Source organism: Mastigoproctus giganteus, chromosome 8 (assembly GCF_048544385.1).
Source record: "Mastigoproctus giganteus isolate SK-2022 chromosome 8, ASM4854438v1, whole genome shotgun sequence".
NCBI classification, from domain to species: Eukaryota; Metazoa; Arthropoda; class Arachnida; order Uropygi; family Thelyphonidae; genus Mastigoproctus; species Mastigoproctus giganteus.
This window is the reverse complement of record NC_143582.1, coordinates 215,437,815-215,452,643: the sequence shown is the minus strand read 5'-3', so window position 1 is coordinate 215,452,643 and position 14,829 is coordinate 215,437,815. Positions and strand designations below refer to the sequence as shown.

At 39.0% G+C, this 14,829-nt stretch overlaps 1 protein-coding gene across 1 annotated transcript in view; it reads right to left on the bottom strand.

The window, feature by feature from the left end:
- LOC150082270 (cardioacceleratory peptide receptor-like) overlaps positions 1-11,005 on the bottom strand; it is a 71,240-nt gene extending 60,235 nt beyond the window's left edge. The window contains exon 1 of the mRNA XM_090380087.1: positions 10,424-11,005. Coding sequence (XP_090236213.1) covers positions 10,424-10,570 — 147 coding nt within the window. The 5' untranslated portion in view covers positions 10,571-11,005. The remainder of the gene's footprint in view (positions 1-10,423) is intronic.
- Positions 11,006-14,829: the final 3,824 nt, after the last annotated feature.

Genomic DNA, 14,829 nt, shown 5'->3' with positions numbered 1-14,829 from the left:
ACCAAATGGGAGAGAAGCGAAAAGTGCAAAAAGTCGGACAGCTCGCGCTAACGCATTGAAAGAAAGAAAGAAAGAAGAAAATACAAATACGCTTTTCTCCCTCAGGAAACCAATACTATGCAAAACACTGTAGTTGTGTGAGTTGGGGGGGTAGAGTTTCCTTTTTTAGGCGAGTTAGCATATATGCGTAAAGTGCCAATTATGTTCACCATGTCCGTGTATCCGTCCGCATGTAATAACTCGATTTCTAGTCGATGGGTTTTCATAAAATTTTATGTTTAGCTCTTTTAAAAAGATTTGTGGAGCCCTGCTGAATTTTATTAATATTGGACCAATAAAACATTTGAAAGTATTATTTCTTTTTCCATCCATCCACATCTATTAACTCCAAGCGCAGTGAATAGATTTTCATGAAATATGTGGGCGTTTTAAAACTAATTATCAGAGAATCTCAAATTTCATCAAAATAGAACCAACAGAAATCAGGCAATTATTATTTCTCTGTTTGTCCGTCCGCATGTAATAACTTGACTCCCGATGGATGGATTTTCAAGAAACTTTATATTTGTATATTTGGCTTTTAGGATGATTAAGGCCGTCTCAAATCGGACCAATCCCTGATATATATCATGAAATTTTATATATCAGGGAATTATTATTTCTCTCTTTATCCGTCCGCATGTAATAACTGGACTTCCAGTGGATGGATTTTCTTGAAATTTTATATTTGGGCTTTTAAATAATTTAAGCCTTCCCAAATCATACCAATAGAAATCATGGAATTATGATTTCTCTCTTTGTCCGTCAGCATGTAATAACTCAACTCCCAATGGATGGATTTTCATGAAATTTTATATTTGGGGCTTTTAGAATGATTAAAGCCTTGCCAATTTTCATTATAATCGAAACACAGTTATTATTTATTTGTCTGTCCGTCCGCATGCACTGAACTCTCAGTGGGTGGATTTTCATGATTTGTATTTGGAGCTTTCAGAACAAATTGCCTTCCAAATTTATTTAAAATTGAACAATTATTTGTTTGTCTGTCCGTCCGCATGTAATAACTCGACTCCCAGTGAATAGAATTCCTTGAAATTTAATATTTCGTCCTGCTAGAACCATTTATTGACCCTTTCCAAATTTTATTAAAATCAGACCAATAGAAATCTGGCAAAACTTGTTCATCAAATTGTGAACTTATATCGAATACAAAGGTGAGCTTGATTACTTTAACAGTTAGATTCGTAATGTGACCCCGTCGGGTCACATTAGTTTTATCACGCGGGCGCCGTACACGGGAGAGCATTTATCACCCCTATCTCGCTACGGCACTGCAGGTCGCCTCCGAACTATTCGCATTCATAGTAAGCAGCAGTAGATTGATGTGACTTCGTGGTCCATCCCGTTACTAGAATAAACGCTTTATAGCGTTTGGTAGGGGGGCCTGCGGGCAGTTCTATGCTCCGTCGTCCAATGAATCATTTCGGGGTCTGATAAATCTCGTCTTCTGCTCTCGGCGCCTCCGGCCAAGGAGAATTCGTGGAGAAAATGTTTTCTATTTCTCTGTTTCGATAGCAGAAGCTATCGAATCCCAGATGAAGTCAGCAGAAGACATTAAACAATCGTCTGCTTATCGTTACCTTCTGCGTCTCCTAGCGCTCTGTTTACTCCCAGTTACCTTGTTGGTCTGCACTGGAAAGGATGGTATTCGGTACATTGCATTACGCGGTCGTAGGTCACAACTGGAGCGTGGAAAATTGCCTGGCAACCCTCCGTGCTTTTCCAACAACAGGACCGATTAGATCGAACCCGCCTTTAGCTTATTACGTCATTCAGAAACCATTGAACCCCCTAGTTGGATGTACAGAAAACTGAGTCCAATAACAAAATTATTGCCCGTCCCTTACCAATTTAATATTTTATGTAAAAATATTTCATTTTTAACGAAGCTTTAGGGCAAGAAAAATATATACACTCACTGCGCAAAAAATTAGAAACATTTATTCAATATTTGTAGATCAATGAATGTACTTTATTTTATATTTGGGTTACTAAGTCTTTGTTTCAATTTTTGGATACTACTGTACATTTTTCTTGTCCGGCGCTTTTAGTTTTTCATTAAATGTAATTTGATGCGATAAAAAATTGTTTCCTTATCAAATAGTGATGGATAGCAATGACCCTTTATAGACCAACTCTGGAGTTTTGAGTTCTCGAAATTTAGCTGTTTAGTGTAATTACAACTATATAATATTTGTTACTCTTCTCACATATATTTTTTAAGCCATTTTTCTCTCTGTATGCACTTATCTCTTCGCTGTTTCTTGATGGCCTCTTTTAGAAGCGCGATTCTCTGCTGGTACCATCAGATTGGGCAATTGATGGTACGCTGGCAACCAGGACATCTCTTTTGTCTCCCTGTGGATGAGGATTATTTTCCTTTTCGACGCAGGATGGTATCTTTTTATTGGGGTCCCAGGTGGTACAGGACTTGCTGTACCACCTAGAAAATAGATTCATGGTGCTCCATCTGCTCGTAAACAACCTTTCCGCAAGGTCAGCACATCTGCAATTACTGTTTGTTGTTGATATGCAGTTATCTGAACATCAGCGCCATCTGTTATGTGAATATTACACAATTCTTATTCTTCTCGAAGTGTTTTCTTTCTCTATAACATAACCTGAATACACTGAAGCTTAAAAAGTAAGGGACAAACAGTAATATATTTTTAAATACAAATAAAATACACTCACTGGATAAAAAATTAGAAACCTTTGTTCAATAATACGCGATAAATAAAACGCAAGATTGTTTTCGACCACGATGTTTCACCCTAATTTTGGCTCTGCAGTGCACAATGCAGCAGATGTTTTTATCTGTCAAAATCAATTACCGGGCCATCTGTTGGCATCTACAAATTTATCGGAATTTCTTCGAATTACAGACTCGTGTGGACGCGCATTTCAAACCACCTTCCCCAATGATGATGGACTATTTTAATCTGGGAAGTGCAACTGAAATCACTTTAAAGCAGAAGAGCATTTTTATGTTTCTCGCTAAATTTGAATGATTTATCTACAGAACATCCCCAGCTGACGGGGAAAGGGATGTACAAAACAGCATTGAGATTTATTCCTAGATTTCCCTCATTGGCTCTCCTACATGATTACATTAATTTTAATAGAGAGAGAAAGAAAAGGAGAGAAAAGAAGATCCTTTTGAATACGACTTCACACCAAACCTCAGTTGCAAACGAACAATGCTTTGTAGGTGGAAGAGATAAATTACGGGTTATAGAATTAAATACACTGGTGCTCAAAAAGGTAAAGAACAAACAAAGAAGAGGACTATATCCTCTTCTTCTTCTTGAACTTAATGAATTTTAGGCTTTTGAAGCCTGTACCATTAACTCTCTCCAAAGAACTATTCGATCCATCTCTTTCTGGGGAGTCTTCTGTTGCTTTTTCCACTAGATTTCTAGAATATATATTTAAATACAAATAAAAAATACACATAGTGACCAAAATATTAGTAACCTTTATTCAATATCTAGTGGGGGTCACCTTTTTGCCCGAATTATGGCCCATAAACGTCATGGCATGGATTTCATTAGATGTCTGAGGGAGCCTAGCTCCACATTTGACTGTTCTTCAAGATCAGGATATTTTTCAATTGCTCTGTTGCGATCGGTAGAGAACTGTAAAATCGAACTGCCCTCATGCCCCAGATATTCTCAACTGTATTTAGATCTGAAGAATTGGACAACCAAGGTAGATGCTGGAAATCTTGGAATGTTCCTCGAACCATTAAGACAACTTTTGAACAGCGTTGTGGTCTTGGAAGATGCCTTCGTAATCTGAGAAAGTATGGCTTGAACACGAGAAAGATGGACGCATGGCCTCATGAGATTCATGCTACAATTTCACCCAACCACTGATGCAAAAAAGGGGGAGGTAAATCGAGACTCGTCAAACCACATAATCTTTTTCCACTGCTTCGTGCTCCAATTTCCGTGTTGGCAGCACTGGATACTTTTGAAATGGTGGCTTTGGACACCCCAGTGATTTCCTTTGTTTGATTAATGAGAGTTAATCTAAAGATTTCTTAATCTCCAAAGAACTTCTTATAATGGGTACTGGGTCTGACCTTTCCATTATTAAGTTTAACTCTCTTGAGAGATGAGTTCAATCGGTTTCAGTTTCAGTGACAAGAAACGATTCAACCTCGAACCAGAGACGTAAGAGAGAGAGAGAGAGAGAGAGAGAGAGAGAGAGAGAGAGAGAGATCTCGGAAGATATTTTCACGTTTTTCTAATTGATCATTCTTGAAACGATTCCATCGCAATACAGATAGGACCTTCTCTCTCCAGTTGTTCCAAAATCGCACGCGCTTCAAACAGCTGCATTGTGAAATCACTCTTTATTTATCTGATAAGGGTAATCAGGATGAGGAGGCGTACCCTTATGGGGTCGTTGGCCACTTCTTTAACGGCGATTTAGGTTAAAGATGAATGAATCATTTTCTTTCGTTCCTGAGAAACCAGTAAACTAACACCGAGGGAAATGTATAAAAGGCTTCAGGACCGGCTACAAGCGCATAAGAACTGTTCTATAGCGTACCAGCTTGTTGGCAGTCTAAGAGGGACTCGCAATAGATGAGGGCATGGGAAATTCAGGTCAAGAAATTCGCCTTATTCTTTTAGAGTTTCGTATATATACTATCTAACCAAAAATATTGAGACAGTAAACAAAGAAGACCCGCTTTAAGATCATCTTATCTGTGGATGATTCTTGTCCTTTCAATGACCCAATACTTTTGATAACGTAGTGCATTCAGAATGGCCACTGTGGTGAAAAATAATCCTCTTTACGAGTCTTTTTGTGTGACCACCGAGATAAGGACTGGCTGGCTGTGTTCAAACATCTAAAGATATTGGAGCAGCGCTGGTCACATATCATGATCAAGAATGCCATTATGGTGGATTTTAAATTTCGAAGAGAATGGTATCGCTGCTGAAAAGGTTAGTGGGAGGAACTTCTTAGGACCAAACATGCGAAGGCAATACAATACGTTTGGTTATTTTCATGGTCTGATGTATGAGTTGATCTATTGGTATTAGGAGAATCTCCTAATTGAAGAGAAGATTCAATGCCATTCTAAAATTAATTGTTTGTTCAACTCGATGATATTTTATGTCATTTTAGCTTATGGTGTGTGAACTTGACACGTGCGCTGTATGATTCGCTAGGCGTGTGTGATGTCTGCATTGGGGGGATGGTCATAATATTGTGACTGGACTCTGTATATCGGCTGTTTTCTCGTTACAACCTCACAGAAATATTTTAAATATCCATTGGTAACAAGAATGGTAAATTCTAAAATTACAACTAAGATTGAACAACAAATATTCTGAAACATTTGAAAAGTCTGCTGAACTTGCAGTCACCTCTATCGATATTGAAATGGCAGTGGTCAACGTGTCTGCATTGTTCCAGATCTTAGCAAGATGCCTGCTCATTGGAGAAGATGTTCTATTCCTCCACCAAATCTTTTGTTTACCACAGAATTGTCCACTTTTCTTGGAAATAAAAACCGTAACTGTCCTGGTGACCCGAACAGCAAAAAACTCCTTGCAAACATCATAACTATCCCAGAAGAAAATTTGTATTCCTTCTATTTACTTCTCGGGCATTCCAAGACAATTTACGATTTTGTTAAAGGTTACGCCAGCAATTCCATCTGTTGGTTCACTGGAAAAATAACTCCCAAAACCCATTGCACTTTGAAAGGAAAAGTTTAAGTCGAACTCGGGATGGTGGAAAATGACATTAATCAAGCTCTTTTAGATTTGTGTATTTTTGTAAGGAAGGGATGGGCAGTTTGTGTAGAAACGATCCATTTGGCTGTCACAGATGGAGCCACCGGGTTTCTAAATGTTTAAAAATGGGAGATCTTTGATAATTGCCTTTTGAAGAATGAATACATTAAAGAAAATTCGGAGTACATTAAAGAAATTTGACACGGCCATGCGTTTCTAAGTGTCTGTGCAATTTCGAGGATGAAGACAACTTGGTATGGGCTTACGGTTTTCAATTTCTTAAAAGAATCTGTTCATTTTCAAACTATCCTTAATTGAAAACTGCCAGGACGAGACAATCTCTTATATTTAATCGTGACAGCCCCTTGAGATTTAACTTTAATTCTTTTGAATCTGCTTTGCAACACGTCCTATTGTCAAACCTGTTTTACTCATTCTAGTAATTCAATACGCGATTGGCAGCGCCACCGTACAACTACTCAAGTTTCTGAGAACTGCCAGTAGATGACAGGAGAGTATGTCCAAGAATATGTTGATAGTTGCAAGTACTGACATCTTGTCTGGTAGTTACAAAGTCACAGTTATGTTTTTATCCTGATTTTTATCTTCTGCTTTTAAGTGTCATTTGGTTGTGTTAGGGTGTTAGGCGAAAAACTTAGGCCATATTACGCCGTATATAATATATCTGTAAATTGTGTTCTATGGAGAATTTGGTGTTTTCTGGATGAAAACCCGAGTTTCTGGGAGAAAAGCCAGCTACCCTCTACTGAAACCGTCTAACTCAGTCACATTGTGAAAAGGCCCATAAAAATTCCTCGCGTCATTGACGGGATCCAAACTGAGGTCCTTCACAAAAAACACGCGATGTCCCTCATGGTTCTCCTTTTATTTTTATCTACCTCTATGATTTGTCTGCAATACTTCAATCAGCCATACATTGGTAATCGTTTATTTTTTAAGTACACTGTCCTACTGAAAGTTATGGGTCACTTTTTAACATGATTTTGATAAGGCTGTATACGAAACAATGAATTATTTATTCGTGATTGATCACATACCGCTTTTGTTTCTGTAAAAGACCAAGTCAACAGCTGCAGGTTGGTTTATCGGTTCTCGCACACTTCCATCCTAACGATGGATGTTCTCTTCAGTTGGTTTACATTCGACAGTTATTGCTGCAACTTCGTGATGGTAGAAAATGTTTACTTTGTTTGATTTAGGAAAACAGTAAGACCTCATCCTTAGCGCTTCACCATTAAGGATTAACATAAGCTCTACTGAATAGAAGGATTTCAGACGAATATAATTAAATGAACTTACAGAACTCGCAATCAAATTTAAAGAAAATGTTTGGATTCCTCAACTTTGTTTAGCCAGCTAGGAACTCAATGCATGTCAGTTGGTGAAGGTAATGGACGTCCAAATGTGGTTATCAGAAAGTGCTTGTCAATAAAACAATCTCCAGCACACAGACAGCGAATATCCTTACCTTCCTCTTCTAAAATGGAGTAATCGGTTGAACTGTCCCTCCCCTTTTAGCAGGGCAGGAGAGTTTTACAAGAAACTCAACCACTTGTTGATTGTCTAATGTAACCAAGAACGCTGCTCTAATATAAGCTTAAAATGTTTTTTCTGAATAACATTTATATTAAAACATGTACATCAAGTGTCCTCTTTATTAGGTACACCTACCTAATAGCGAGTATGATACTGAGCCCTTTAGAGCTCAGAAGAGGCTGGATTCGTGGTGGCGTAGACTCAATAAGGTATCAAAGGCATTCCACTAGGAAGCTAGCAAATGTTGACTCAATTGCTTCTCACAATTGTTGAGAATTGGATGGTTGCAGATCTCTGCTCTGGTTGTTGGGTTTTAGAAGCATCGGCGCCTAAAGTCAAATTGCGTGTGTTCTGAGGTCGATTTTTGGTTTGCTGGATAAAAAAACCATGCTACACACGCCTGAGACTGACTAACTCAGCCACGTTGTGAAAAAGACCCATAAAAATTTCTCCCGTCATCGACGAGACTTGAACTCAAGTATTTTCTACCAGGTGTGGGGAGTACGGCGATCCTACCAACTGTGCTACCCATGAGGGCAATGTCTGCTCTGAATTTCATACATACATCACCCCACACATCCACCTGGTACGAACACGTGATTCTGTTCTTCGTGAAAGATTTTAGAGATGCATTTTCTATTTGTGTTAGGCAAAGGCACTTAAGGAGGAAATTCTGGGATGAAAATTTGTCCTTCGAAGCTTAGTTTTTGAGATGACGGCGCCTAAAGATTTTATACGTCACTTCCTGTTTGCCCTAGACGAATTTAAGATCATGGTAAATATATGTAAAGTTTTAATAGACAGAACGTTGAAAAAATAAGGCTTTTCTGAGTTAATGAGAACGTTATTAGCCAAAAATGGTTTTATCAGAGCATTGAGCAAATATACCCATAAAAATCTTCCAGCTGAAGTCATCAAACCTGGAATTTTGGATACGTGCCCAATGTTTTATATATTCTTGTATGTTTTATATTTCTCTTTCAAAACAACCATTTTATGATGATCGTGCTTCCTAGTAACCAGTTCTAAGATAAAATCTCCAGATTGGGAGGATTTAAGAAGTAGTAGATTTGGAGTCGAAGTCTCCAACTCAACGAAAAAGATATCGAGTTTAGAAATACAGTGCGGTCGCGTTATAGATGATAAAGTACGATCACATTCTTCGGGATGAGGATTGCTTGTACATCAGCTTCTAGAGGTTGTACTGAATTTCAGCAGGTGCCATTGGGTACTTAGCGTGCCCAATCAACACGCGGAGGACATCATTAAGGTGGATCTAATTATCCGATTAATGCAAATCAGACTCGCGGGTGCATTTGAAAGTCCCCGGACTTGTATTTTTCTCCTCCTTACACCAAAATACCGCCAGGGGAGAGCTGTAAACATTTACCATCCTTATCTTTAAGAAACAGGGACATTTAAGAAAACTACTCGTGCGAATTCTCATGGAGCTATTAAATCATGCGGTCGCTGTAAGCAGATTTATCGTTGGGCTTTTTCTCTAAATCCCCTCCTTCTCCGGACCGGTCTTTGGAGGAACTGTCCCCTTTTCTCCCATAGATGCTCCATGGTATCAATAGAAACATAAAACAGTTTGCGTGACCCTTTGCAGATGTCAATTGGCATTCCACTCACCTGATCCAACCGGGAGGAAATGTATGAGCCCATTTCTTCCGCTGCTCTCGACATTACATTACAAATATAAGGTAATGCGTCGACTTCGTGGCGTCTTCCTCCTACCACGCGTAACTGCCAGCTTCTAAACAACCCCCGAGTACAGTCGACAGCGTGTGCGCGCTGATTGTAGGTCAGTTCCTTCGTAACTTACCACGAGATCAGGATCCGGCATTTTATTCCTGATCGAAGGGGAAGATTGCGTTTATAGTCAACGTGGAAATGGTTGCTATGGTTTCAGAGAAAGCTCACTTTGTCCTACTGATGATGTCAACCTTTGAGAAACTAAACTGCTCCAGTAGTTCGTGGAGTTTAACTATCCCCTAGTTGCGCCGGAGATCATGCCGTGAGAAACAAGCCAGGCGAGGTCTAACGGATACGGCAGGATCTTTCCAGCAGTCCGCACACACAACTCGACGTAAGGACCCGGTAAAGAGAGGATTGGGGTCAAAAGGGGAGGAAGAAATGAAAAAACTGCCGCAATCTCACCACGGGGATTATTGTTTGTTGCGGAAACAGCATTTATATGTGTGGTCGGCCGGCAAAAAGGTTAACGGCAGTGACATGACACTTTTTTTTACGAAGTTTAATGTCTGCTTATGAAATATCACACATCAGGAGACTCTCAGACCTAGAAAGGACCTCACGCATTCCTTATAGACGCTCAAAGAGGTATTAGAAACAAGGGAATAGGAAAGGGACCGAAGGATTCGTGTCTTTCGAAAGACTGTAATGTCTGAAGATTATTTCGCTTCCACAATTAATTGATGGATTGGACGAAGGTTTAAACCGCTAGTTGAACTTCAAAACAAGTACAGGGCATTAATTACTGGCAGAATTAAATCCTCTTAGAAGCATATTGGAAAAAGGGATTGGAGATAAATAATATTAGGAAGCATTTGTTTAGTTAAATCATTCCAGGAACTGAAATTATTCCTATGGCAATCATTCAGGAATCTAAAAGAGAGTGTAGAGCATCAAAAAGCATGAAACGAACCAACCAGGAATCTAAGGAGAGTGTAGAGCATCAAAGAGCATGAAATGAATCATTCAGGAATATAATGTTCTGTTGGTTCCACGTGCACAACAATGATTGCGTGAAATGAATAATTTTTATGCGTCTGTTCAGGAATATTTAGATCCTGTCGCGTGCGAAATGATTGTAGGAAATAAACTACATTGTTTTAGATGCTTCAAGCTTTTGATTCCTGAGCGGTTGCCTATGGTAACCGCTCAGGAATCAAAAATTATTTCTGTAGCTCAAGCGAATTTAATTAGTGTCATGCGCAAAGCATTTCTAAGTCCCATTTTAATTGTTAAACATCACAAACACAATCTACAAAGCGATATGTGAATACGGGCCGGACACTTACCTTATAGAAATAATAGATGCCGTCATCCAGAGCCGTTTCGTTGAGTGTAAAGTTTGTGTCGTTCCTCGTCCGCGTTTCAAAGAACTCTTCTGCCACCTCGATCCCCGAGTTGGAGATGTTCTCCATAAGTCCATAGGTCGTCGTCATGGTGGAGTGCGTCCGATATCAGCGAATTCTGCGAAGAAAATCGTCGCCGCGGACAATCCAAAGAAAAGAAAGAGACAGAAGCAAGCCAGGGGGGGAAGAAAGGGGTGGTTGTTTTTTTTTAAATTTCGGATCCACGTGCACTTCACAGAATGTCACGAGGCGGTCATCAGCAATTAATGGGTTCCACTCCTCCCTCTCGGCGAAAGGAACCAACGTCAGTCAGCCTCACCTTTGCACAAACCATCGTGACGTCACGCGATAACATCGTTACTGAGGGGAGGGGGCCCCTAATGAGTGTTCCGCCTTTGCTGCCCTATAGAGATGAGAGAAGCGACTGCAGTTTGGGACGCTCGATGTTACGGCCGAAGCTCGCGCACATCTTTTCGTACCTCCGGCAATCGACTGAAGCCAGGAGGTCCTACACACGAACTTTTCATACCGACAGCGCGCGCGCACGTTTGTATGTACAGTGCGTGCGTCTGATTACTTGGGTAAGAAACGGTGCGCGCGCGACTTTGCTAACATTTCCTGGAAGCGCCTTTTCGAATGTCCAATAAAATTGCTCGCCGAAGGATGCTTTTCCAGAATGCGATGTGACGTCAACGATCTTCTCACGTGCGAGGTTTGGGCTCGTAAACCCTATTCACGGACGTGTTCGTGGCGGTTCTTCCTGTGGGCTGATAACCGTCGCTTGCCACAACATCGACGGTTGTCTGACGATTTGACGGATGACCTCAGAGGAGAAACTGCAAATATCGCCGCTCAGTGGCTTTTCAAGTAAGTCTTACTTGCTTTGAATTGCCACCTGGAGGCATTTTGCCACCTTACCTGTTAAGAAGGCGGATTCCTAAAATTCTCATTTCGCCTCCTTTGATCCTCTAAGTGCTATATGGCCTAAGTAGCCTTTGCACCAGAAAAATCCAAGCACAACAACAACAACTTTGATCCTCTTAATGTGGCGCTAAGGAGTGTGTAGAGCATCAAAAAGCATGAAATTAATCATTCAGGAATATAATGGTTTGTTGGTAAAAGAAATGGAACTTATTTCAAGGTCATAGAAGTCTGAATATTTAAGAAAATCAGATTATTTTATGATTATTCGTTGATCAGAAAACTCATAGAAATGAAATATTAAAAAAATTCATTGCTGTTTGCCTAAACAAGTTGGAACCGGCTCTTGCTGTGTCCAATCCACTCGCAGGATTTAAATAAATAAAATAGGATTCAAATTCAGTCTCACTCTCTTTGACTGACGTCGAAAGATGTATTCTGTCTTAATGAGAAAGGTTGAATACCAATGGAATATCTGGAAAGATCAATCTTTGTACAATTAGTGAATGCTTGGCAAATTTTCAGAAAATGTTTTCAAAGTTTTTGTACTAAAAAAATAGATAAAGAAAGACTATCACTGCCAAATCAGATAAAGGGACCCCACAGTTCATTGGCCTGTGCGAAAGCCAAAAGATATAACAAATATTATTTTGTAATTTAAAATGTTTTACAATTTGAAGGGAGTCTGTATTTCCAGTTTCAATTTTATCAGATGTGAAGGAGTTTGATATGCACGTCCAGCTCTTCTTGGACATTGACTTTCTGACCACGTTTTTACCCAACAATCTTCTTGAAGAGTGATCAATAAAAAAAAGTCCCAATTGCCATTTCGAAGACATTTTTCTCCGCAATAAACTACAATCTTTAGAAACTCTGCAATATCTTCTAGCAGAGTAAGAATCTTTATACGCCACATTATTCATAAAAATGATCTGAAATTAATATGATCGAAAATGTGAGGTTGGTGGGAGATAATAATGTATCCTGGTGATAGAAAAACATCTTTCAAGAAGTATTTTCTGTGTACGATGGTTTTTCTTTGGCAATTAAAGAAAGGAGACAACACCAAAGAGGTAAAAAGATACACGCTGGGTTTGTTGGAGTGGGGCGATACTCCTCTTCAAAGAAATCTCATTACTGTTCGCACAAAGATTTTTCGTCCTTTGAATAGGATTGATTCATTCGAAATGCACAAAATCTTAAAAATGTTAAAAGAAAACGAATTATATTTAAGGTGAAGGAGATGGCCGTCTTGCTTAGAACACGAATGATAAGAAAAGTAAGTGTGGGCGCTGCAAACCAGCGAAATAGTGGCGTCATCAATCTAATACGCAATTGCACCTATCTAAACCTTTCTCCAAGAGTTCTTTCCTGCTATACAACAATCACGCGTCAGATTCGCGTGCATGTCATTACACCCACAAGGTCTTCATTCTTCCAACCAGTTCGTGAACCAAATACCAAACTCTTTGTGTGGGGTCTCGATCGAGTAATTTAAAGCGAACAGCAATAGTCGCAAATGTAACCAGAGGTCAAAGAAGGTCATAAATATTACTAACGCTTCCAACAGAACTGGATCCCTACAGGTGTGTTTCTATTAGCATATCATTTGAGGGATGCGTCTTTCTTCCCTGTAGCCATGGAAGTCGACACGGATCTTCACCGCTGTAGCCCGTCTCTATAAAAACGAGTTCTCTTCGCCCGGATCGGAAAAAAAGCGCCAGATATCATCACTACTCTCACCAGTCGTTTGGTGCTAATCCTCTACCATCTGTTTGTCCACCAGCTTTACAGACATTTGTCTACTTAATCTCGCAACTGCGGAAGAGCCCTTGTGATCGATATGATGGCAGAACTGCGTTCAACAAGATTTTTGGTGGCATACATTTTGGTGTGTTTAATAGCTTGGTTCCGACTTTCATTTCGTTATTAAAATATAATCAATCCTGTTTAATTGTATAATTAAAATATTTTTGATGTGATGAATAAAAAAATTAGGGTGATTTTTCAATTTCATCTTCAATGGCATCTTCAGTTTCATTTTCAATCGCATCTTCAATCATTTTCTTCTTCAATTTTTCATCTTCAGCCCAAGGATGGATCATGGATTCGTCTGAAACTGGCTTTGAATTAACTCCAGAGATTAAAATCACATGGGTTTAAGTGAGATGACATTGGGTGCCACTGACCGCTGTGTTGAAAGAGGAATTGACCAAAACACAACCTTTCTGTTATTAAACATTGGTTGAAGTCTACTGACGAGAGTACAGTGTGTAATTAAGGCCGACAAGTCATTAAATATCATATCGATAGAGGGTTCTTTGAAACAGATCTCTGGTTACTTTTGGAAATATAGTGCTTATTATTCAAAGCTGAAAGAATAAAAATCTAAAGTAATTAAAAGACTTACAAAGAGAATTGCCAGATGCAAGATAAGTATTAAAAAATGTATACGCTATTTCCTGCTGAGGGACGGCTATAACCCCAATTGACGTAATTCATTTTACCAGCATCTGTAACCCAATATGAAATATTTGTATTCTTATCTACTTCATATCTAAAGAACTACTCGAAACTGAAAAACAAAAAGAGAATTTGAGGATGCCAGATAAATTACTAAAACGCCTGTTGTTTCATATCCACTAAATTGAAAAATTTATAAAGATTTCTCTTTTGAATTTATCCATCCAAAATTCTCATAATTCGTTTCGGTTTATGGAATGAGTTCCATAAACCGAAACGAATTATGGAATGAGTTCCATAAACCACCCTGAATCAGAACTTTGCCGAAGAGATTGGTATAGAATTTTTCTAATATTTAAGAAACCAACGCGTTATATAATGAAAGCTTTTACATTTCTAACTCAGATGCAAAACGTGTCCTTGTATTAATATAAACAATGGTCAGGTTGATGCAGACAATAACTTGGACTTGTAAAATTGAATTGAGCTCTAGAGTTCATTAGAGGGTCCAGTGTTCTGGTATTCGCCTCTTGTCGTAGGTCAGGCGCGTTTATAAATTGCTCGTAAATTGTCATAAATGAAGAGAAATGTTCCAGGAATGCTAAGTGTTCCTCAGACAAAATAAGACTCTATACCTTTTTAAGAAAGTGATCTTTAAACCGAACTACCTTTTGCTCTTAACGTCTCGATAGTTTTTGGCACTAGTGTACATCCAATTTCAATCTTAAAGTTTGCGCACAATCATTTTTAAACTTATGAACTCACTGCAACACAATTTCAAGAATAATATAATGTTCTACTTGTCTTATGATGCCAATTTTTGTGTTTTCCCTTATGGTAAGAACAAATATTGTACTTGCCTCTATAAACATATCTTTGGCGTAAAAAATTCCCATCTAAACAAACAATCTCTTGGCTTGCGAGTAGACCAACGCTATCGAATAGTTCCATCTATTCTCTCGCCT